At 41.6% G+C, this 24,742-nt stretch overlaps 1 protein-coding gene and 1 long non-coding RNA gene across 2 annotated transcripts in view; one reads left to right on the top strand and one right to left on the bottom strand.

The window, feature by feature from the left end:
* HPCAL1 (hippocalcin like 1) overlaps positions 1 to 9,675 on the top strand; it is a 75,123-nt gene extending 65,448 nt beyond the window's left edge. Inside the window, exons 2-4 of the mRNA XM_080999400.1 lie at positions 3,119 to 3,521; positions 4,529 to 4,634; positions 8,557 to 9,675. Of these exons, the coding sequence (XP_080855526.1) occupies positions 3,144 to 3,521; positions 4,529 to 4,634; positions 8,557 to 8,654 (582 nt within the window). The 5' untranslated portion in view covers positions 3,119 to 3,143 and the 3' untranslated portion in view covers positions 8,655 to 9,675. The remainder of the gene's footprint in view (positions 1 to 3,118; positions 3,522 to 4,528; positions 4,635 to 8,556) is intronic.
* Positions 985 to 24,637, bottom strand: LOC308473646. The gene is made up of 4 exons (XR_013984132.1): positions 24,409 to 24,637; positions 21,972 to 22,049; positions 5,428 to 5,550; positions 985 to 1,156 (listed from the first exon to the last, which is right to left on the bottom strand). It is a non-coding gene; the product is annotated as an uncharacterized lncRNA (long non-coding RNA).
* Positions 24,638 to 24,742: the final 105 nt, after the last annotated feature.

The raw sequence follows: 24,742 nt of genomic DNA on the forward strand, positions 1-24,742 counted from the left end.
GAGGCTTTATATTTCAAATATGATTGTACATGTGTTCACTTGTGTACATGAATTCTTATATCTGAAGGAAGGTATCCTTTGTTGCTGCTTGAGGCTCAGGTGGCCACGGTGTCACGAAGTGCCTTCCATCAGCTTTGGCTAGTGTTCCAGCTGTGCCCCTATCTGGACAGGGACTGCTGTTGTTTATGCTCTGGTAACCTCTAGGTTAGATTACTGCAACGCGTTATACATAGAGCTGCCTCTGAAGATGGTTCAGAATTTGGTGGCCAGGTCGCTTTGAACCTATTCCCAGCCTGACTGCACTGGCTGCCATTATCTTACGATTGAAACATTCTACTTCACAGACAAACTAGCCCATTTGTACACATCCCTTTTGAAATAATGGGTTGCATTCAGATTGCAGTGACTTATTATTGTTAATTATTTCTTCATGCAGGTAATGTTTTCCCAACATTCAGTTTGCATATTACCGTGGCTGCTAGCTAATGTGTATGCAAACTTTATGTAATGTCTTTTTTCAAATCTCTGCTTGCATATACTGTAAATACTGTGGCTCTCGTGACATTGGGAAGAACAGTTGCTCTTAGCATCCTAAAGTATTTAGCTGCTTTGACAACTCATGACCAGAGTCCATACAGACCATTCCGTCATTATTTCCAATGATTCCAGTGTGTGCATTAAAGCTCTCTTTATTTTCCCCTCTCCAAATGTAGCTCAAGAGTACTGCACTCAGTGCTACTCCAATCTATATTTATTGGGGTTTTTAAACAAATGATTCGTGTATAATTGTTTTGCCAATCACAAATCCCCTTGATGTTGCTGAATGGACTGGATTTGGGAATGAGAGGAACATAGCAAATTTTCACAGCTAAGAGAGAAAGAGGTGTTTGTATCTATTTGTAATCCTATTTAATGAGAGTGGCGTTTTCCTTTTGTAGATATGTATGAATCAAGTTAATCCTTAGGAAAAATGCTTGTTCAGTGTAGCAAGCTACTAAAAGTTTATTTTGCACTCTCAGCCTGTTGTTATGACTCTTCAGATTGGCCCACTGCCATGAACACCCCCCAAAACCTGGAAGCAGGCAGAGTTTGGTTTCTCACAGATCCTTTTCAGAGGGGTTTTGATGCATGGTCTTCGCAAATTGACACTGTCATCCTGCAATGGATGATAGTACAGAGAGTTACTGTTTCCTTTTCAAACTGTAAAGAATGCTAGTGGTCGCATTGAAGCAGGATGGATAGATCAGGTCCTGGGTTTATTATCCTGGCTTGTTAAATACATGTTAAATCAGGTTAATCGCTCTGAATACTCACAAATGAATTTTCCTTGAGAACTTCTGTGTAATGTGATAGTGAGTGTGAGAGAAGTGCTCCTCTAGAGTAATCCCATTAAACATAGGGGTGGCTGTTAGCCCAGGCCTCCCAGTGAATTTATCATATTTCCTTCTGTTCTTCCTGTATCCTGCTTATTTGTTTTGGAATTCTTCAATCAACTTTCAAAACATTTCTAAAATCTTTGGCCTTCCAACTGTGTGCTTGTTTAGCTAGAACAGAAGGTTGAGCGAAAAGAAAGCCCAACGTTCAATGTCTATATTAGACAATATTTTTATGATGGGAGGAAGAAACTTATATGCTAAAATGGGCACCACATTGACAGTATTGGTTGATACCTTTGGGTATTAGAAATTCCTGTAAAATACTGTATGTTGCCACTTTGTTCATACGCCTGAGGTGATAAAGATGTACATGTAGATATGAAATTGGGCTTGAATATACTCATGACAAACATGGGAAATGATTTCAGGACAGATCTGATGAACCTGCAGTAAGTATGTCTAGAAATATTGTCCTAAGAGTGTTAAAAGTAATAAGAATAATAGGTCTTCTTAGGAGGTGGCAAATTAAGTAGTAGCAGTAGGACTGTAATCATTATGATTGGGTACCCAAAGTGTTGGGAGAACAAAATTCTATGCTTGAGGAATAGTTTGTTATAATGGTTTTTGTAACTTGTTACACAAAGAATAAGTTTGTATGTCCAATTGTGCTCTTCTGTTTGTGAAAAGACTTTTGACCAGTTGAAGCCTTCCACCAGTGGAAGTTGTGGGAGGGTGATTTTTGCTGATTTCCCCCTCCTTAATTTAGCCATGTGTTTCTCAAACTTGGATCTCCAGCTGTTGTTGGACAAAAACTATCATCATCCCTAGCTAGTAGTACCAGTGGTCAAGTATAATGGGAGTTGTAGTCCAACAACAGCTGGAGAAATACTCATAGCCCGCCTGCCCCCCTCCCCAAAAAAAACCTGCTCCAGAGAGTTTAGGAAACTTTCCAGAAAAGTGTGGGAGTGTGGAAAGTAGCAAAAAAGAACCTCACCTCTTGGTTAGCAGAAGCCGTCACTAAATCAAAGGAGGATTCTTTTATTTTTATGGAAGCAACTCACAATGGAGGGGTGGACTCAGAACTCTTTATGTTCAGTACAAGTAAAGGTAAAGGGACCCCTGACCATTAAGTCCAGACATGGACAACTCTGGGGTTGCGGCGCTCATCTCACTTTAAAGGATGAGGGAGCCAGCATCTGCAGACAGCTTCCGGGTCATGTGGCCAGCATGATTAAGCCGCTTCTGGCAAACCAGAGCAGCGCACGGAAACGCCGTACCTATTTATCTACTTGCACTTTGACGTGCTTTTGAACTGCTAGGTTGGCAGGAGCTGGGACCAAGCAACAGGAGCTCACCCTGTTGCAGGGATTTGAACCGCCGACCTTCTGATCAGCAAGTCCTAGGCTCTGTGGTTTAGACCACAGCGCCACCCGCAATCAAAATGGAAGAGAAAGAAACTATTGCATAGTGATCCACATTGTGCCACTGTGGAATAGAAGGAGATACAGTCAGCAGAAGTAAACTTGGGCAAAAGTGGAAAGGATGTTGGCTGTTTCTTCTGAATTTTTTTTTTAATCAAACGTGCCCTCTCTTTACATGAAACAACCCGTTTTCTCTTAAATTCAGTATATATGCATCACCCTTTTCTGCCATCCCATATGTTTAATATCTGTGTTTAAAACACAGTGTTTTGTATGTCACCAGGGGCTTTAAGAATGACCGGATTTTTGTTGTTGTTGCAGCTCTTAGGCATTAACCAAGAACAAAATGGGGAAACAGAACAGTAAACTGAGACCCGAAGTGCTCCAGGACCTCCGAGAGAACACAGAATTCACAGACCATGAACTGCAAGAGTGGTACAAAGGCTTCCTAAAAGATTGCCCAACTGGCCATTTGACTGTTGAAGAGTTCAAAAAGATATATGCTAACTTCTTCCCCTACGGCGATGCCTCAAAATTTGCAGAGCATGTGTTCCGCACTTTTGATACCAATGGCGATGGGACGATTGACTTTCGGGAATTTATAATCGCATTGAGTGTCACTTCACGGGGGAAACTTGAGCAGAAGCTGAAATGGGCATTTAGCATGTATGACCTTGATGGCAATGGCTACATCAGCCGTGCAGAAATGCTTGAGATAGTGCAGGTAAGTAAACCGATACAGGAAGGGCACAGGAAGTTCACCCAGTACAGTATAATTCATTTACCGTATATACTCGAGTAAAAGCCAACTTTTTCAGCACATTTTTTATGCTGAAAAAGCCCCCCTCGGCTTATACTCGAGTGAGGCAGCGGCGGGACGAGCAGCCCAAAAGGAGCCCTTTCTCGCCGCTGGTCCCGCCTCTCGCAAGGGCAGGCACAGGAGCAGCGGTTGGAAGAAGGCGCTGCGCTGTGCCTCTCCCAATCATAGCTCCTATGCCTGCTCTTACGAGAGGCAGAGGCGGGCGGTGGCAGAGGGACGAGCAGCCCGAAAGGAGCCTTTCGAGCTGCTCATTCTTCCTCCGCTGCCTTTGCCGCTGTCAGCAGCGGAGGAGGAGGAACAAGCAGCCAGCTTCTTCCGCCACTGCCGCCACCACCAGGTTTGTGGTGTGGTGAACCGGCTTATACTCAAGTATATATGGTATCTTTTGTTAACAAACATACATACTACATATTTTAACACTTAAAGGTGTGCATAATCCTGATCAGTGTCCACATGCCTGGAGCACATTCCAGATTAAATTCTTCTCATCTTGTACCAGACTACCAAACAGAAAATATTTAGGTACTTATTATATATTTTACAGACACAAATCTTAGACCCAGTTCCAAATGTGCAGCCCTCTGCATTCACGCATCATTCCTCCCAATGAGTAAACAAAACGCACACACAATCTATCAAAATGATGGACATTTTCTAGGAAAACATAAGGGCTGTGTATTTGTTATGCCTAAAAATGTAAGTTGGCATATAAACAAGCAAATGCAGTATCTGGAGAATACATTATGTACATATCATAGTGAGTGTCCTGATTTTTTTTTGCAACAGCATAAACAACGACCAACATGTTCTGCTTTTTGTTTATCACTTATTTCCCATAACTTGCAAAATAAGCTTCCACTACTTCCTTCAAGGATGCAAAACTGACTTCCTGTATTTTGCTGTTCCTGTAGGCAATCTACAAAATGGTATCTTCGGTAATGAAAATGCCAGAGGATGAATCAACTCCAGAGAAACGAACAGACAAAATATTCAGACAGATGGACACAAACAATGATGGTATGTTTTTTGCAGCAAGTTACTATAACAAACACAATTGGAACACTGGTGTGTGTATGCATGTGCTCATCACTCCTTAATCTCTAGGGTCTAGAGATCTACATGGCCACAATCTGTGACACATACATTTAAAAAAAAAAAAACAACCTGAAGATCTTACATTTCCATTTTTTACAACCAAACCATGTTCTAGCCCTTTGGCTGCAGAAAATGTAGTCTGCTGAAAGCAGCATTTGTGAGGAGTGACACCTGGGCATGCATTTTTAACCCTTTATCCATGCCCTAACTTTTCTCCTCCAGGACCACAGTCCCTGCCAAGCAATGCTTTGCAACTGAAATAAATTTAGTGCATAAGTGCCAACCTAGCAGTTCGAAAGCATGTCAAAGTGCAAGTAGATAAATAGGCGGGAAGGTAAACAGCGTTTCCGTGCGCTGCTCTGGTTCGCCAGAAGCTGGCCACATGACCCGGAAGCTGTACACTGGCTCCCTCAGCCAGTAAAGTGAGATGAGCGCCACAACCCCAGAGTCGTCCATGACTGGACCTAATGGTCAGGGTTCCCTTTACCTTTAGTACTTTTAACCTCGTTTGTAGTTTATTCTCACTGCAGTATTTTGAGCATTTTAGCACATATATTTAGTTAGCTACTCTTTTGCATAACACAGCAATTGTACAGGTTAAAATATTGTGTCAAATCCATTTTACCCAGTGCAGCACAGTTAAAACTGTCAGTGTGCTGAATCATATGAAAAGGGTAACAATTCAGTTATAACTTCGAGTCAAACGATACATTACCCAGGAGAGCCCAACTGCATCACCAAGTGTCTCTTTTTTTCACTTTTAAAAACTGCTGTGGTGGAGGACTCTAATTCTTATTAAGAAGTGGGACAGTCTTCTTCCAGGTGTTTTGTTAATGACCTGAAGAAAAGGGGGAAGGATCAAGATGTTATTTGACAGTCGCCACTTAGTTGGACTCTTACCCATCTATAAAGAAGTGAACTGAGATTTGATAGGACAGTGGGTGTGACTGCTCTGAGACCGTAGTTTGAGACCAGCCTAACCTCAGGGGAAATTTGGAATCGGTATTTAATTACAGACAGTGGGATCTCAAAATATATCCCCAAATGGGGTTTCTCCATCCCATGACTCATATCCCAAACTGGGGAGCCATTCTCAAATACTGATGGTGCCTTCAGGGAGATTGTGACAATCAAGAAAGACTTATTTGGGTATAAATCACCAGTGCAGCTCATAACATGAGCATGTGGCTAATGCAGCAATCGCTGAATTATAACCGTTGCAGCAGGACTTAAGAATAGCTAAGATTTTCATTCCATGAAATGTTACCTCTCTAACGGCATAAGAGAATACATAAAAATATAATAGTTATCAAAATAAGAAGTAATATTTATAATGTAGGAAAAACATAAACCTAACTGTGAGTATATTTAATGGGGGGGGGGGTTTAAAATCCCACAAGGGTAGAAGTGTCCTAGCCTTGCAAAGATTGAACATCTCAGTTGATAACAATGGCATGAACAAAGCCCCTTTCATGCTAGGTATTACATGACTTCCAACATTAATAACCTCCCCTCTGGCAAAATAAATGTGATGGAAGTTATTCTCATAATAGGAACAATCAAAACTGGGATAAAAATTGCCTTAAAATGTTTTTTTTTTTACTTAGTGGGGGTTTAAAAAATAAATAAATTAAAAATTCTCTCCAGAGGCACCAAATGCAAAATGTGCATCAATGATTCAAAGTGATTATTTAAAATAAAAGCTACCTATTAGTAAACACAGTGTTCAAACAGCTTTGGAAAAGGAAGAACCCTACCTTATGCAGTACATAGACATTGTTAAGAAACAGTCATATTTCGAGAAGGGGTGAGAATATTAAACTGAAGCGCTCAACTATGAGACCACCCCTGCTCAAATCACTGTGAGCAGATTTAAAACCAGATAGGTTGTATCTCAAGCAGCGTCCAACTTTTCTGCTTCATCCCAATCCTCCCAGCTCCTACCCTGTTCCCCAACGACAAAAAACCCCCCAACTTCAATTGGAAGGGGAGAATACGGTAGCAGTTATTGGAGGACTTCACCAAAATCAGGAGAGTAGTAATTATGCCTAGAATGTAATTTCTTTTCCCTGCTAGGAAATCATGGGATGAATTACAGGCTCTATGATTTCCTGGCTGGCAGTTATGCTATACCTTTCATTTGCTGACTCCCCAGTTTTCACTGAAGTCCTTTGCTGGCTGGTACTCTTAGAAGAACATTTACCCTAGGAGAGGTGGGGTAACAGTTGTTGGATGTACTGTATTTGTACTCTTTGAATGCTCAGAGAGCTTCCTCAAGGTTTTACAAGCATTTCATTAACACTTCAGGCGCCAGTGCATTTTGGAGTAAGCACAGTGCATCTTTCTCTCTCTAGTAGCATCAAGTTGTGGGAGAAATTAAGTATCACAATTTTAAGTCAGAGATCCTGCTACTTTTAATTGTGATCTTCTGAAAGGCTATAAAAGAGAGAGAAATAGATGCATGTTTCCATTGTGTAACGTCTGTCCTGCTCTATCCCTGGGATTTCTAGGATGATTTGATCAAGCAAAGATGGCCTCCACAATACGTGATGTCCCTGGAGGTTATATCTGTGTTCAACCAAATCATCCTAGAAATAACTCTATCACTTCTAGGGCTGGGCGATATATTGATAGATAGTTGAAAACCAGTTTGAAGTTCACATCATGATAAGCTTCATAATATTTTTGACCTGGCAATATATCTCGTGAACCACAATGCATGTGAGGGTTAGGTGAATCACACTATATCACCAGCTGAACATTGTCATCTACCATAATGTCCGAAATAAGGATGGAACTATGCAGAGACGAACAAGCTAATGTCCTGGCAACTGCTACTGCTTAGGGGTCTAAAACAGATAAATGATGATATTATCAATCACCACACAATTTCATCAGCAGGCAAGCCAAAATGCATCCAACAGGACTTTTGGTTTGGGGCTTGGCTACCAAATGGTGGTATTCAGGACAATCCAAAGTATGGCAATGAGTCATAGTGAATTCACATAATCTGGGCCTGCAGCAAGGGTGTCACTTTCAGAGGTTGCCCTGTGTTTCTCATAATGTGTAGTTCTGCTCTAATTTGGAATTAATGTAAGCCATTTTTATTGAAGCACAAATATTTCCATTGATGCAGATAGCCAAGCATGCAAATAAGCTAAACTAGAGTAGTTGGTTTTTATGTCTACTTAGGTACAAATAGATCAACATCACTGGTTTGTATGCCATAGTCCAAGAGCAAGGGAGGTGTTCTACATTTGTTTCAAAAACATATATGTCTGAGTGAGATTCAGCTGCTGTCTGGATTTATTCAGGTTCACACCTCTACAAGGTGTCAGTTCAAGGGAGCAGTGAATCACTACTGAGATTAAATATGCTTTTCATGTCAGTTCCATTAAAAATATCTGCATTTGTCTTGAGTGTTTGGGATATGCAAACGGATGTGAAAGTCTTATCTGGTTCACACTCTTGATTATTGTTCTATTGTCTACATCATATCAAGATTTCCTTACACAGCCCATCCCAAGAACAGCCTGCTAGGATCTTTGGAATAAGGATTATTAGGAGGACCTAGAAGTATTGCTAGTACCATCATTTGGAGTGCAAAGTTCACAATGCTATCTAAATGCACCCTGAACTGGGAAATGTTAGATCTGTCGTAATAATTGCCTGGCTCATCTTTTCAAGATTATATATTTCATCTTTAAACTCATTGGCAACTAATTAGGTATATTAAAAGCCAATAATTGAGAGGCTAAGTTTATTTTTGTAAGTTACTTTTGGCTGCCATTTATTGGCAGAGAAAATGATTTGATTTTGTATCTTTCTCTTGTTTCCCTTCAAGGTAAACTATCTCTCGAAGAGTTTATTAAAGGTGCCAAGAGTGATCCCTCTATCGTGCGGTTGTTACAATGTGATCCAAGCAGTGCAAGTCAGTTCTAATTAAACTCTGGACAGTTTGCAAAGAAAATTACTGGCTTGTTCAAGCTTTACTCGTAAATGGATGCCTTCTCAACCATTCCTCAGTGGCTAGTGGATGAGATTCCACTGCCAGATTGTCTGTGTATCCAAGTGAAAAAGAGCCTCACTCCTCTCACCAACATTGATGCAAATTCCTCCTTCCACTATCCCGTCCTTCGTTTCTTCCCCTTATGATTCACTCTACACATCTAACATAATTGAAGCGTATGTTTACAATGGCAGGTTAAAGAGAGGTTTATTGCACATCACTTGGTTAATATGAACAGATGACTTTCTAGTTAGCTCCTAAGAAAGAGATGACATGTGTTCCTTTTGACCAACACAAATGGCAGGCATTTTAATTTGCTTCCCAGAAAATGGATATAAAATGTGGAATAAATTGAGTAGAATTTTCTTAAAGAGCATGATACCAGTTTCCTGCTATGAGGAAAATTGCTTGCACTTACTTAATGGTCTTTCCATTCATATATATATATACATACTATAAATATATATATATATGGTGAAGTAATTTTTTTAATATTTAGGTCATATTTAATATATCAAGTAGAATCCATGCTTCATTTCTTCTAGTTGTCTGTGATTATTCAAATCTTTTTTTTTTAAAGTGATATTTATGCATAGCAAGGTTGCCATTAAGGCACTGCATGACTAGCTGTTTGTGGATAATAACACTGTTTAATTACCAATTGCAACACTTTGTTCATTTTTACTGTTGATTGTTCAAGCGTTTTACTGTGTTAATGAAATTTAAAAGGAATGTTTTTCCTTCTGTGTTTATCAGTGAAGTGCCACTTTACTGTGGCTACAGCGTTTTTAAAATGGCATTTGAGTGAAGTGAGGTGATTTGACACACAGTTGCTATGGCCGTCCTACCTTGTTGCGGTCCATCTCTGTTAATAGTCTTGTGCATTCCAGTGTTATTTAATATCTGCCTAATGCCAAGAAATGTTAATTGAAATAAAGACTTGATTTTCTTGTCTCTCTGTGTCATACTTCAATGTTTCAGGTTTGTGCATGGCAGGGTTTCTCTGAAAAGCAATAAAAGGGCCAGTTGTGAGGAGCTAAATGCTTGGTTTAAAATATCGTTCACGCAGTTGGCTCCCAGCTTAGGAAAAGTGGGGGGGGGGTAGCCATAGTGCTCAGCAGAGACCTACATTTTAAAGCCACAGTATTAAAAGACAAAAAAGGGCAGATTCGTTTTTGCCAAGGGATCACTAGATGGAAAAAACAAACTGACAATTGGTTCCGTATATGCCCCAAACTCAAAACAGATAGACTTCATTTCCTTATCTGAAGGGAAGCAATTCTAGGAGGCAACCTTAACTTAGATGGGAGAGGCATCTCCCTGAGAGACATCCGCTACACATCCCCATGGGCAACATTCCTCTGAGAAACACCCCCCATCAAAAAATCATATAGACTACTAAAAATGCTTTTAAAAATAGAAGACCTATATGATATATGAGATCAAAGAACCCAAGCAACACCAGCCACACATTCCAATCTGGGCACCATGGCACAATGTCCAGACTGGATAGCATTTTGCTCACACCAGGTCTGATCCCCCTGGTTGAAGCAACAAACATCACAAACGTGAAAATCACAGACCATGCCACAGTAGAAGCTGCCCTCAAAATGGAGGAAATACAAACCACCCCATCATGGTTCTTTAGCCCCATACTGACCACAAATCAAGTAACGAGAGAGTCTCAAAGACCCTCCAAAACAATAGTGTAGCCAGCGTAACAAGCCCCCTCTGGGATGCAATGAAAGCAGTTGCCAGAGGAGCCTATATAAAAGAAAAGGCATCCCTTACAAAACAAACAAACCTCCTGAGTAATTAGCAAGCTAGAACAGGGTATCACGGCCCTCTCAACATGCTACAAACAAACAGGAGCAAAAAAACCCAAAAACCTCATAGAACAAAAAAGAAGGGAGATTGACTCATTAGAAATTAATAAAACAATGATCAACATCCTATACTTGAAACAACGCTTTTACGAATATGGAGGGGGAAACTCCAGACTATTAGCAAACAGGTGCAGGGAGGCAAATCACTCCAAGCATGAATACATTACCATCCTTTTTGGTGATGCAATGTAACATTCTCCTCCAAGAAATAATATCAGGTTTTGCTAGATTCTACTCTAACCTATATACCTCCCACAACCTGACCAAACAGGAAATGAAAAAATTCCTAACAGGATGACCATCCTAACTGCAGAGAAACAAGAATTCTTGGGACAGTTCTAATACCACAGAGGAAATGGAGACAGTCCTCAAAAACCTAAAGCCACACAAATCCCCAGGCACAGATGGCTTTACAACAGAATTCTAGAAGAAATTCAAAGAAATCCTGATGCTCTACATGATCCGCATGTTTAACAACATCATAAAGGGGCCCCTATCCCTAAAACTTGCATGTCCTCCAAAACAGTCTCTATCCCAAAGCCATTCAAAGATAGTCTCAAAGTAGAATCATACTACCCAATCTCACTGATAAATCAAGACTATAAAATATTCACATCAATCCTGGCCAACCATTTAAAATGCTTCCTACGCAAACTTAATAACCCCAGACCAGCCTGGCTTTGTCCCTAGTTGCAAATTAGGAAATTAGTGGATTTGCTTGAACACAGCAAAACAACCAAATCCCCACTGATGATCGTGTCCCTGGGCTTCCTTAAAGCCTTTGCTTGTTTGGAATGGAAATATCTATTGGAGGTATTAACCAATATGAAATTTGGCCCCAACTTACAAATCCCTAAACAATTTTACTCTAAAGCGTCAGCAAAAATCAGGATTAACAGAATGGACTCCAATACCATAGCAATCCAAAGAGGCACAAAACAGGAATGTCCACTATCTCCCTTTCTATTCATCCTAACCCTTGAACCATTAGCATTCTGACTCTGAGCAGCCCCTGACATCAAGGGAGTGGGAATAAAAGACAGAACCTGATGGTCACAACACCAGACCCCATAAACACAGCAACCACCTTAACCAAAGCACTCAACATCTTCACAACGTTGTTGGGCCTACAAGTGAATTTCGCAAAATCTGAGGCTATGTGTTTCAACACTCTTCACCCGCATATCCCAAAAGAATTCACCGACACCAGAAAGATAAACTGTGCTGCTCCTAATTCAAGGGATACAAATAACCAGAAACCTCATCAAACTATACCACTCCCTAGGGCAGGAAATCAACAAAGACTTAAATAAATGGAACAAAACCAACCTCTCAGACAAGATAGCCATGATCAAAATGATAATTTCCCCAAAAGTGACCTGCTTATAACAAACCCTTCCAATCTGGATTCTCCCAACCCAACTCTAGGTGGCAGAAAAAACATTTATCTTCTCACACAAAAAGCTATGAATAAGCTCCCTTAGAAGGAGGATGGGGAATTCCCAGTATAGAACTATACTACATCGCCAGCTAAGTGCACCCATTCCTCCAAAACAAACTAAGGAAAATTCCCACAACATTAAACAGGTTCACACAGTCCATGGACGGAAAAAGTAGAGAAAATGTCCCCAAACCCATTCCCACTAATCCCCTCAGCCCACCACCCATTAGTCCACCATGAAGCCTGAGCTTCCAAATAAAAACATGGCAAGCCAAAGGCTTACACCGCCTAACAGACTTCTACAAAAATGACAAACCCTTGCCGACACAAGAAATACAAGACAAACTAGGGGGCATTCTGGCTGATACATCACCAACTATATGCCTTCTTAAATAATCCAGCAATAAAAGCAGCAGCCACCAGACCCCCAACCACCTTAGAAAAACTTCTGACACAACAGAGGGACATAGTAAGGGGTTAGCATCAACAATATACAAAATACTACTCCAAGACCCCACAAACCCAATGGTCTAAACTCTGGCCTAAACCAGTGTTTCAAGACAACAATGCACACGCACATTATAAAGAACTCATGAGCCACCTACTCTCAGCTGCTAGAAGTGTCCTAACTAGACACTGGAGGGACCTGTCAAGAATGAACATAGACCACTGGTACCAAACTATATGGGAAACAGCCAGACTAGAAAAGCTAACCGATCAATTGAAATTAGCACAGGGACAAGAGGATGCCTTCACCCTGGTGTGGCTTCCTTTTATTACATATACAACAAAGCCCAGCGATACAACAGCATAACTCCCCCGGCAGTATGCAGATTGATATGGCTAATTTGACTCAACAACTCCCACCCCCTTACACACATAAACAAAATTCGCTGCAACCAACCATGTTCTGGGCTCCCCAATTTCCCACAGAGCCAACAAAAATAAATGAATAGAGAACCTATCCACGTGACACTGACAGAAAACTCTGTACATACATTATGCAAAAGATGGAAACAGCAATGACATTCTCAGCTGCTGTCAGACACATTTATTGCAGACAACTGGTCTGCCTATATAGCAGCTTCCAGGTGCAGGCACAGACAGAAACTGCTCAGAAACGGCTCGTGCCAATGAAATTCCCTGTCACAAAATGTGTCTAGAACAATGGGAGTTTCGAACACTGTTTGCATTGTATTTGTTTATAATCTGTTGTAAGCTGTTTGGAGACCGTTTGAGCAAAAAGGGTACACATTTTTAAACAGGCACTAATCTAGTTGAAAAAATCTAACAACATGCCTCTGAGTTGCTGCAAATGTGCAAATAACAGCAAAGGGGTTAAAAGGAAAAACAAAGCTGCTAGTAATGCCAGTGAACTAGGAAGAACTAGGAAGACTTATTTGTTGTTTTGACTCATCTCCCACACAGTGCAGTTGGAAATCCAAGAGATGCAACCACTGAAGTTGTATGAACAAAACTCACCACAATAAAATCTCTGCATAAATCATTGCAATTTCCCACAGGCAGAAGAGAGGACAGATTTTGTAGGTAACTTCGTAGTACTCTCCTCCATACTTTATATTCCAAGGTCAACCTATTCTCTTCATTCTTGAGAGTGATGCTGAGGGCAGGAATCAGCTAGCTAGTCCTGCTAGCGGAAGCCCACACAAAGACTTATGCTGGGGCAATGGGACTTCCCATCCCGAACCCGGCACCAATTTCCTCAGGGGGTAGGGAGACTTCCCAGAACAGGGGGAAGAGAAGGGCTCGTTCCATCTGGCAAGCTGAAAACTTGTGCAGATGGAACAATTGACATAGTGCTCCCTGTGCAAATATTGGCATTGAACAGGAGGACCATCTGCGGGCAAATGTTTTTGGTTGATATAAAAGCTATTGTTCATAAGAAAAGATGTTGGAAATACATGGGAGATGCAGCATACTGTATATTTAGATGAAACTGCTCACTTGGCTGTACTCTGAGCATACATAATTGGATAAATGGCTCAGCCAGGAAGCATAAATAGGCCATGGTCCCAACATTATATACCATGGAAAACTAATGAGATGTGTGGACATACAGTTTGTTCAGGGTTAGGGTTTTTCACTAGGACTATTCTTACTAGCGTTGCACCAGGTGTTTATCAAATTGTGGGCTATCCATTCCAGCACAGGGTCCTGTTCTAGCTAGCAGGATCAGTGGTCAGGTGTCAGGGAACTGCCATCAGTGCCGGAGGGAGAGAGCAAAAGCCAGAGGGATACCAGAGAGTGTCCAGGGATTGGGAGAAGCAGCCCATCTTCTGGGGAAGAGAATCAGCGTAGCACCAGTGGAGAAGGGGGGCAGATGGGGGAAGCGGCGAGGCGGTCCCATGACTCCTTGCCTGGGACCAGCGGGGAGAGTAGGGGTCCTCCGTTGCCCACGCCCTCCTTGCGCAGAAGGCTTTCGCGCAGAGAGAGTAGGAGGAGACTAGGCATCAAAGAGCTTCTTTGCTGGAAGAAGTTTAAGAAACACCCACTGACGGATTCTGCCAGCGATTGAGTCAGCCAGGGGTGAGTGGCTGTCCGGACAGAAAAGGTTCACTTAGGCAACCCAGCCAGGTGTTTGCACCCAGCCGGGGAGATAAGCACTGGCTTACGCACGAGCAACCCCTAGAACCATTACATCAGGGTTGATGGGAACTGCAGTCCAAAAACAGGTGGAGACCCAAGTTTGGGAAATGCTGTTTTAGCCTGCTGTTTCCCCCAAATAGTGGGCTATGTAGGAAAGTAAGCTTGTTTTAGGAAAATGGTGGGCACCACTGAATAAACTACTACAAATCAGGTCTTTAGAGTCTGATTTACTCATTCATGTCCAGATGGCTGCAGTATTGTGTGATGTGTATGTGTTTGAAAGAGAGAATGAATGAATCAGCCATCTTAGAACAAAAGCAACAGAAAGAATCTTCATTTTGCCTCAAGTACAATGTTTTACAACTGAGCTGGGTCACACATTCATCATTCCTGAGTCACCAAGTGTGAACCAGCCTACAGTCATAGATAAACAGATAATATTGCCATATAACGGCCCAGAAGGCACAGTGTGTTTGGGAACAACCAGAACATACTAAGTAATTAGGACTGTCTGCCCAAAGAGAAGGCTCACCCATAAGCGCCCTGGTTCTTTTTAGCATATAGGGTCTTGATTACAGAAGGAGCAGCACAATTAGAACTGGCAAAGCTTTGCCAGTTAAAATAGCAAAAGCTTGTAGCTTCCTCTGGCCGCATCCAACAAAGCCAGCCCACAGTCGGATGCTATATTTTTAATGCATTTGCCTCAGCATTTAATCACTTGCTGTGCCACTTTCTAGAACAGATCCTAGAGGTAGGCTGTGCTCCCAACTCCCAACCTGCAGAGTCTGTCCAGTAAGATACCATGGTCAACCATATCTAAATCTTCAGAGAGAACTAGGAAAATCAATAGAGTCACAGTCTTTCTTCCACATAAGGTCCTCAGTTAGGACCTGTTTCTGTCACAAACCCAAGCCTGAAATCAGAATGGAATGAGACTAGATAATCCATTTCCTCCAAGAAACCAAGCTTTATGAGGAATGATTGAAGGAGCTTGGTATGTTTAGCCTGGAAAAGAGGAGACTGAGAGGAGATATGATAGCCATCTTCACATATCTCAAGGGCTGTCCTATGGAAGAGGGAACAAGTTTGTTTTCCCCTGCTCTGGAGGGTAGGACTCAAACCAATGACTTCAAGTTCAAAGAAATGAGATTCCAACAAAACAGCAGGAAAGGCTTTCTAACAGTAAGAACTGTTTGACAATGGAATGGTCTCTTTGGGGAGGCTGTGGAATCTCTTTCCTTGGAGGTTTTAAGCTGAGGTTGATGGCCATCTGTCAAGGATGCTTTAGTTGAGGTTCCTGCATTGCAAGGGGTTGGAGTAGATGACCCTTGGGGTCCCTTCCAACTCTACGATCCTATGATTCTAAGGGGTTATTTGCAACTTAGTGGCAGTTGTCATGCACCTCTGGATCCACAGTCTCTTTAAAGGCTGCAGACTTTGGGCACCGCCCCATGATGTAAGGAGAGTCAACCCCATACCCCCTGCAACATCAACTAGTGTCAGATTATAGCCAATATTGTGAAATCCATTAAAATAAATTAAGTGCATATCATACAAAATCTACCAATGCTATCATTGTGAATAGGCCTATAAAAGTTACCAGCTTACTAAAATATTATCTAGTTTTACTGCCAATGCAGACCTACTATAATCATATATGAACTGTGGTGCTTTGGTCAGAGGTAGATTTAGGGCAACACAACAGGTTCCCCCCATGCTGGGCACCAAGCCAAAGGACACGCTGCAGAGCATCACAACTATGACATAGTGCACATGCAGAACAGAATTTTGGCCTTGCACAGGGTGCCGCTAAAATTTGAAATGCCCCTACATTGGTGGCCTTACATCAAAATTAAAAAAAATTCTCTTTAATTAACAAAATCTTCCAAGCTCAGCAATACTTATTTGCCATAGACCACCAGGCAAGTTTCTCTCTGCAGATCTGTCCTATGCAATGCTGCATGGTTCACTAATAGAATATTTGTTTTGTACATGATATTACTAAGGATAAGATGACTGGTTGAGGTAGCCAAGTCCAGGAGCCCAAAATAGTGTGACCATTAACACATCACCCAAAAAAGGAAAATACAATACAAAATAAAAATAAAAATAGGGCAAAGGTGGATTCAGATTTGCATATGCAGATGTTTGTGCATAGCAGCAAATTGAAGGAGAAATACTCTAATTAAAACAGAAATATAATTCACTGCATACTGGGCAAGACAGTGATCAGCTGATCTGTAAATCTACTCAGTCTGGTGTTTAGGTGCTAACTGTTGATGTGCAACTTCTAGGCCCTTATTCCTCACTGTTTTTATAGTTCCTTAAGACTTGGAATGGACAGCTCTTCAAGCAGAGGAGCTTTTCAAACAGAGAAGTATCCCCTATAAGTAGGACACGAGGACAACCTGACCATTGTAGTCTATGCATCAATAACCTCAACTGAATTACTGAAATGTGTTCTTTGTTGGGCTGTCCTTGGGTATGGTCCAGAGCTTTAGCTAGTGCAGAACACTGCAACTAGACCGGTGATGGTAACAGATTGCCTCCAACACATTACATCAGTGTTAAAAGACCTTCCCATCTGCTACCAGACTAGGTTCTAAGTTTTTGTACTAGTCCATAATATCTTAAGCCCTGGATACCTTAAGGAACACCTTACTCGTATGCCCCAGATCAATCCCTGAATTAGGGAGAGGACTGTGAGTGGTCCCTCAAGACCAGAAACACAAGTGCCTTCAGTGCAGTGGGTGCAACTCTATGGAACTTATGGGTCAACGATGCAAAAAGCTCCATGAATGATTCAGCACAGGAGCCCTGTGTGTGTTCATCCATGCCCAAATGCCTGGATACTATGGATTTTAAAATATTCATTGTACGCATCTATAAAATACACAATGCATAATGTATCATTTAGATGGTTTTTTCCTGAACTCTTCCAACCAAAAGCTCATTCAGTAGCCACCTTTGCTCATTATGCTACAATAGGTCTTCTTCTGCAGGGCAACATTTGAGGCCAGATACAAGTGAAAAGGACACATATAATCCTGGCTCCAATAGAGGTCTGGGAATGGAGAGATTTACATGTTCTAAGAACATAGAAGACACTTGCCGGATCAGACCAAAGGTCCTTCTAGTCCGTAACAAATTGTGGTAACCAGACTGCTATTCAACTTGAAATACACATCTTAACGTAGTGCCAGCTAGCATCCTTTTATAAGAGTAAGTTATATATTATCTGGTTGAAATGCATATATTTAAATACCCTTGTTCCAGGTACCCTAGCCAAATACTCCAGAATATATACTTAATTCCTTGCTATGTAGCAGCATAGTGTCATTATACATGGTTAAATAATGAATGCTTTTTGCTCCAGTGCTGATTGCATTTCACTGGTCAGTGGGCTGTATAGTGCTTGCTCAGAGCTTTATGTTTACTCGGGGCCTGTGTATGCACGCACACATCTACGCCATTTCTAGCCCTGCCAGACAATTCAAACATTGCAACTGGGTCTCTACTCTTCTTGTTGTTCTTTCACTTTAGTAAACCACTAACTTTAACCACCTCTTCACAGTGCCTTCAGTAAGAAGTTACTTTTTTTGTTTTTTGCATATGTGGACAAATAGCACATAGTCTTCTTGATTGTATTGTACCACTCTTTGCTTACCTGGTGGGCTTCAGCTCTTTTGGACTACAGCTCCCATCAGCTCCAGCTGTGTAGGCTGTGGCTGATGAGAGTTGTAGTCCAAACCACCAGGTTGTCAAAGGTAGCAATAACCATTCAGAGCACAGGTGGGAGGTCCTATGATTGAATGCTCACTCCTGTAAAAACGTTTTTATATATGATGTGTTTAACCCCATCTCAAAAATTCTAGGGAGTAAAATGATGGCCTTCTTTTTGGCATACTAAATATGAACACCTTGATGTACCCATGAAAAATTCTTTTTCCTGCTTCATATGTGTGGAGTTGGGACACGGGTGGCGCTGTAGGTTAAACCACAGAGCCTAGGACTTGCCGATCAGAAGGTTGGCGGTTGGAATCCCCACGACGGGGTGAGCTCCCGTTGCTCGGTCCCTGCTCCTGTCAACCTAGCAGTTCGAAAGCATGTCAAAGTGCAAGTAGATCAATAGGTACCACTCTGGTGGGAAGGTAAATGGCGTTTCCGTGCACTGCTCTGTTTCACCAGAAGCAGCTTAGTCATGCTGGCCACATGACCTGGAAGCTGTACGCCAGCTCCCTCAGCCAATAAAGCGAGATGAGCGCCGCAACCCCAGAGTCGGTCACGACTGGACCTAATGGTCAGGGGTCCCTTTATGTGTGGAGTTAGTGAGGCAGACGGAAAGGCCCCACAAAAGAACAGACTTTTCTGCCTGGCTCAGTGTGTACCTGGACAGATTAGCAAGATTGTTAGTACATCAAGAAAGGGCAAGAAAGAGGTTTAGGGATATGAGTGAGACGCTTCAGTTTGAACCTTCTAATACTGGAGTAACCAATAGGGTGCTTTCCAGATGTTCTTGTTTTCATCAGCCATAGCCAGTATGGCCAATCGTCAGGGATGACAACATCTGGAGGGGACCACAATAAAAACGTAACACACACATTAAAAAAGTAAGACGTCTGAATATTATCCATTAGCTCTGATGCAGAGCTATGGAATGTGCTCTCCAGTATTTTGCTTAGGACAAAGCTAAGGCTCCCGTGTGATATTGTGGAACAATGGAGCACGCAACTTACCTTCTGCATTTTTTATACGCAACCACCTCCCTCAAAAAAACCCCCAGCAAACAGCTTTCACCTTTACCAAACACAGGATGGTATATGCATTGCATATTAATGGGATCGTTGCATCACGTGTGTTTCTGCATGAATGCAATTTTCTTTCTTTCTCACAGAATCACACTTTTACAGATGGATGGAACAGTCTCCAGACAAGCAGTTGGCAAACAACATATGAATCACTTGAAATGTTTAATGAACATACTTTCAATGCCTTAGGTTTAGGCTGGAATCTTAAAAGATTTAGAGCCTAATTGTCATCTCCCATGCATGCACTTTATGCTACTGTTTACTACAGGGTTGGCTGACATGGTGCCTTCCAGATGTTGCTGAACTACAACCGGGGCGTAGGAAAGGGGGGGGTCTGCCCCAGGTGCCATCATGGAGGGGGGTGACAAATTATCAAGGAACAATTACTGCCCTACTAGGGCAGTTCATAAAAAACTTTTTTTGAAAAAGCCTGCTCCGAAGGTCTTATCTTACTACACTAGGGATTATATAGCTATATATGAAATTTCATGCATATCAGTTAATATCTTGACCCTCCTCCACGAGAATAGCTGTTTACTTGGCCATTTTCCTATGTCGTGAAGGCTGAAATTTCAATTCAGTGGAGCAGGGTCAAGATATTAACTGATATGCATGAAATTTCAGATATAGCTATATAATCCCTAGTTTAGTGAGATAAGACCTTTGGAGCAGGCATTTTTTTTTTTTAAAGTTTTTTATGAACCACCCTATTGCCCTACCCTCCACTGGGCTTCCCAGGTCCTGGAAAGTTGGCCTATGTGAAGAAAATGAGACTAGGCTGAGTAGATTAAGCCTTACCTTGCCTTTGCCCCACCCCACCCCCTGCACGCAGCTGATTTTTCTTGATTTTACTGCTGTGGTGTTTTTTTGTTTTGGTAAACCACTTTGCAGGTTTTTAAACATAAATTTTATTAAATAAATAAACAATAAATATAAATAAAATAACACAAGCCAAAACACAATCCATCCTGTAGATTTAAGTATCTGTCCATAGTCGCCTACTTATTATCAGGGGCCCAGAATCCACCTTCCTTTGTAAGAAAATATGAAATAACGTAAAACCATTTTTGTAGGCAAAAAAAAAAAAATCAATGTGTGTGTGGGGGGGGTGACAATAAATTTTCTGCACTGGGTACCACCTGACCTTCCTACAGCTCTGACTACAACTCACCTCATCATTGGACATGCTGCCTGGGACTGATGTGAGCAGCATCTGGAGGGCACCACATTGGCTGCCCCTGGTTTACTACATCACATTCAGTGAACTGGACCTTCCATTTGAAACAGCAGCTTCCAATGAACTCTAGTAGGAGCTGGTGCTCTTACCCAGGACTGAAAGGATTTCTGCTTTAATATTAGGATTCAGCTGTGCATCTAGAAATCCTACTGTGGACTCCACATTCATTCTACAGATTATCTGGGGATTTGGATAATCTTGCATTGTTTTCTAAAAGTCTGACACACACTGACACACGGCTGCTATGAACAGGCATGCTGGTGCCCTAAGGATGAGAGCCAATACATTTTATTCTTCCTCCCTCTATGCAGCTCTGAGTTATGAGAGTTCAAGCGGTCCTCTGAATCTACCACCTGCATTCTGACATGCTGAAATGTAAGGGACATTTTGTAAGACAGTCTTGTTTTGCATTTGGTTTAGATCTCAAAGGCCAGCTGGAAAGTAGCATTTTACAGACTTGTTTCTCACAGAGGTTTAGGGAGCAGCTATAGTTCACTGGTAGGGTGCTTTATATTCCAGAGATCACAGGTTCAATCCCAAGCATCTCTAGGGTGGGCTGGGAAAGGCTTTTGCCTAAAATAAAGGAAAGCTACTGCTATTCAGTTCAGACAATACTGAACTAGATAGTTTCCTAGGCTTCTGTTCATTTTATTTGTTTGGAATCAGAGTATTTTCCCATTCTGGTTTGTAGAGGTGATGAGCCAAGCTAGAAATTCAGATAATACCACACATCTCTTTCAGTGGGTCAACTTTCACTGATGTAACGCTAGTTCAATTTATATGCCATTACAGATGCAGAAAATTGGTCCTTTGAAAGGTGTCACCTTAGCTATTTTATCTCTTTGTGGTTTTCTGGGACTAACCTGGCAACAGTTTTTTGTATACGGTTACTTTGCTTATTGAATAGTGGACCAGAAACCAGTGCAGCTCCCTGACCTGAGAACAGGTGAGATATGCCCTGTACACTTGCTACTGTGTTTTGCACAAATTGTAGTTAATAAAAGGTCCTTAGCAACAGTCCTAAGTACAGCATGTTGTCCCAAGTGCAACACATTGTAATAATCTGAACAAGATTTACCACGGCATAGATAACTGGAACTAGGCTATCTCTATCTAAAAGGACCTGTTCTATGCAGACCTCTGAAAGATATTTTATGCTGCAGAAAAACCCACTAGTTTCTGTAGATAAGGCTGAAGGTAACAGGCGGTGTGCAAAGTCATCCAAAAACAGGTTGAATACTAGATGAACCACCAACCCACAGAACCTCTACCTTATCTGGTGTGGATTGAGCTTCTGTTTTCTGGTCTCCATGCTGATCACAGACAATTCAGAATTTCCACAGCTTCATCTGTATTTAATGAAAAAGAGAAAAAGAAGAAGGTGTCATTAGCATACTGATAATACCTCACAATGAAACTTCCAACAGAGAGCCAATGTTGCCATTCCACTTACACAACAGACTTTACTTCCTCCTCCTCCTCCTCCTCCTCCTTTGTAGCCCCATCCCCTCAAAATCACTGGAAAGTGAGGATAACACTTGCCCTCCAGCACTGAAGGAGCTGCTCCAGAGGAAGAACTGTGAGGGGAGAGAGACTTTCTGCTGCTCATCAGGCAATGGCTTTTTCCACCTGCCTTGCCACACCCTCCAGGCCTAGGAACCTTTCTCATGCCATTACTTTGAGAACAGCAGAAACAGCTGGTAAGAAAGGAGTTCAGGGACATAAAAGTTATAATAATAATTTTGTAAATTGTGTGCCCTTGTTTCTCAATTTGATTCATTTACATTGTTTTGTATGTTTTGTGTTATTTTATGCAGTGTGACTTGCTCTTATTTTTATTGATTATATTTTAGTAATTCTTTATTGTCACTGATAAGTGTAAACTGTTTAATAATTTGCAGATATTTAATTTTACTGTTTAATATTATATTCTAATGGATTATTGAATGTTGCTTTATTTGATATAAATTTAAAACTATGCCCTTTTAAAATGTGTTTTTGTGGGGAGCGGCTATTGTGACTTTTTTGTAATCAGATTGTTATTACGTGTGTTAACTTTGCTGTCTTGTTTCTTCAGCTTATAAACCACCTTGCATATAGTAATGTAGAAGGCGATATACAAATTAAAAGTGAAATGAAATGAAATGTCAGTTTATCTCCCTACAAACCAATCAGAATGAATGCTCAATAAACAGGTTGTCTGGAGGCATCATTATTGATTTACATCCTGAAAGGATAAAATGGGAGAAAATACAAAGTGGCACTTTAATGACAACAGTGTCATGTAAATGCTGCCAAAAAAAAATTGTATGTGTAAGATAAAGCCATCTGACTTTGCAGGGAGTTGGATTAGAGGACCCACAGGTAAAAGATAAAGGACCCCTGGACAGTTAAGTCCAGTCAAGGGCAACTATGGGGTTGCAATGCTCATCTCACTTTTCAGGCCGAGAGAGCCATCGTTTGTCCACAGACAGGTTTCCGGGTCATGTGGCCAGCATGACTAAACCGCTTCTGGCGCAACAGGACACCGTGACGGAAGCCAGAGCACATGGAAACACCATTTACCTTCCTGCCACAGGGTACCTATTTATAATCTACTCAAACTGGCGTGCTTTTGAACTGCGAGGTTGGCAGGAGCTGGGACAGAGCAACAGGAGCTCACCCCGTCGCGGGGGTTCAAACCACCGACCTTCTGATCGGCAAGCCCAAGAGGCCCAGTGGTTTAGACCACAGCACCACCCGCATCCCATAGTATCCCATCCAACCCTACAATTCTATGATAAAAACACCCATCTGGAATCACCCAAAACTGAACTTCTTCAGCTATGTTAAAGCTCTTGCCTTCTCATCTCCCATCATTGGTGAGCTTATCTGGCTCAAGATATGAACCGTGGGAAAACATGTTTGTGATTTCAAAAATGTAGCCCATAGCTAAGCAAGGAGCAGACAGAAATAAGTACTGCATGTAGCACTGCTGCCACCTACTGGCAAATGACATCAAAACTGCATAAAATAAAGTTTTTTTATTTTAAATTCAAGGGTTCTCAATATTTTCCTGCCCTAAGACCAATTTTGTATGTTAAGTCTACTCTTTGTGGTGTTCACCCTCAGACCCAGATGTAACTTTTGAGTGTATCTAAAGTTTCTGGCCATGTAATAAAACCAACACAGATGAAATTAAGGATTTAATGTTGGAGCCTGATATTGTTTATGGTTTTGTTTCTGAAATGTATACCCAGTCCTTAAATGGCCAGTTACCATTCCTAGGAAAGGTTTGGCAAAAAGAAAAAGAAAAAGTTATAAATACAAATATTACAAAACAGCTGACGCAACAATATAACAATTGCCGAGGATAACAATTGCTCCACACACACACACCCCACTTTAGCACGCCAGTATCCTTCCTCAATGTTTCCCTTAGTATGTTTCCTCCATCTCTCCTCCACTGGCTTTATTGCACCCTTCCTCTCAGGCACCTACTTTATTATTATTATTTATTGAATTTATATACCGCCCTATACCCAGAGCTCTCAGGACGGTTCACAGAAACCTTCCTCTGTCCCCTTTCCATCGCCCCATCTTTCCCTTCCTTTCCTACGTCCTCCTCCCTCCATCTTCCCACCTTTCCTAGCCTCCCCGTCTCCGCCTGCACCCCTTTCCCTCAGGCCCTTGTTTAGTTTATTTATTCATTTAATTTGTTTGTCTCACTCGCTTTTCTTTATCCCCATTGAGCTAACTACGGTCCATCCCAGTTTTCATACATAGTGGTATTTGTGAAGAAACCCTGTTTAGCTGAAACGGCTAATGGGCATTGCCACGTATTCTGTCATTTGTATTGTCATGTGTTTGATGGGGAAAGCCGAGTAAATTAACTGCCGCTGAGGAACCTCAACTGACAACTGAGGTGACCTTGGAGATAGAACTCTCCATATGCAAAAGGACAGAAGGCAAGACACATTCTGGTTGGTTAACGGCAGGTTTAGAATTTTCAGTTCGACAGTGTGATTGGCTGAGGGTAGACAATGAGAACCAGAAGAAGATA

The sequence above is a fragment of the Podarcis pityusensis genome, assembly GCF_964106645.2.
Source record: "Podarcis pityusensis genome assembly, chromosome: 3".
Lineage (NCBI taxonomy): Eukaryota > Metazoa > Chordata > Lepidosauria > Squamata > Lacertidae > Podarcis > Podarcis pityusensis.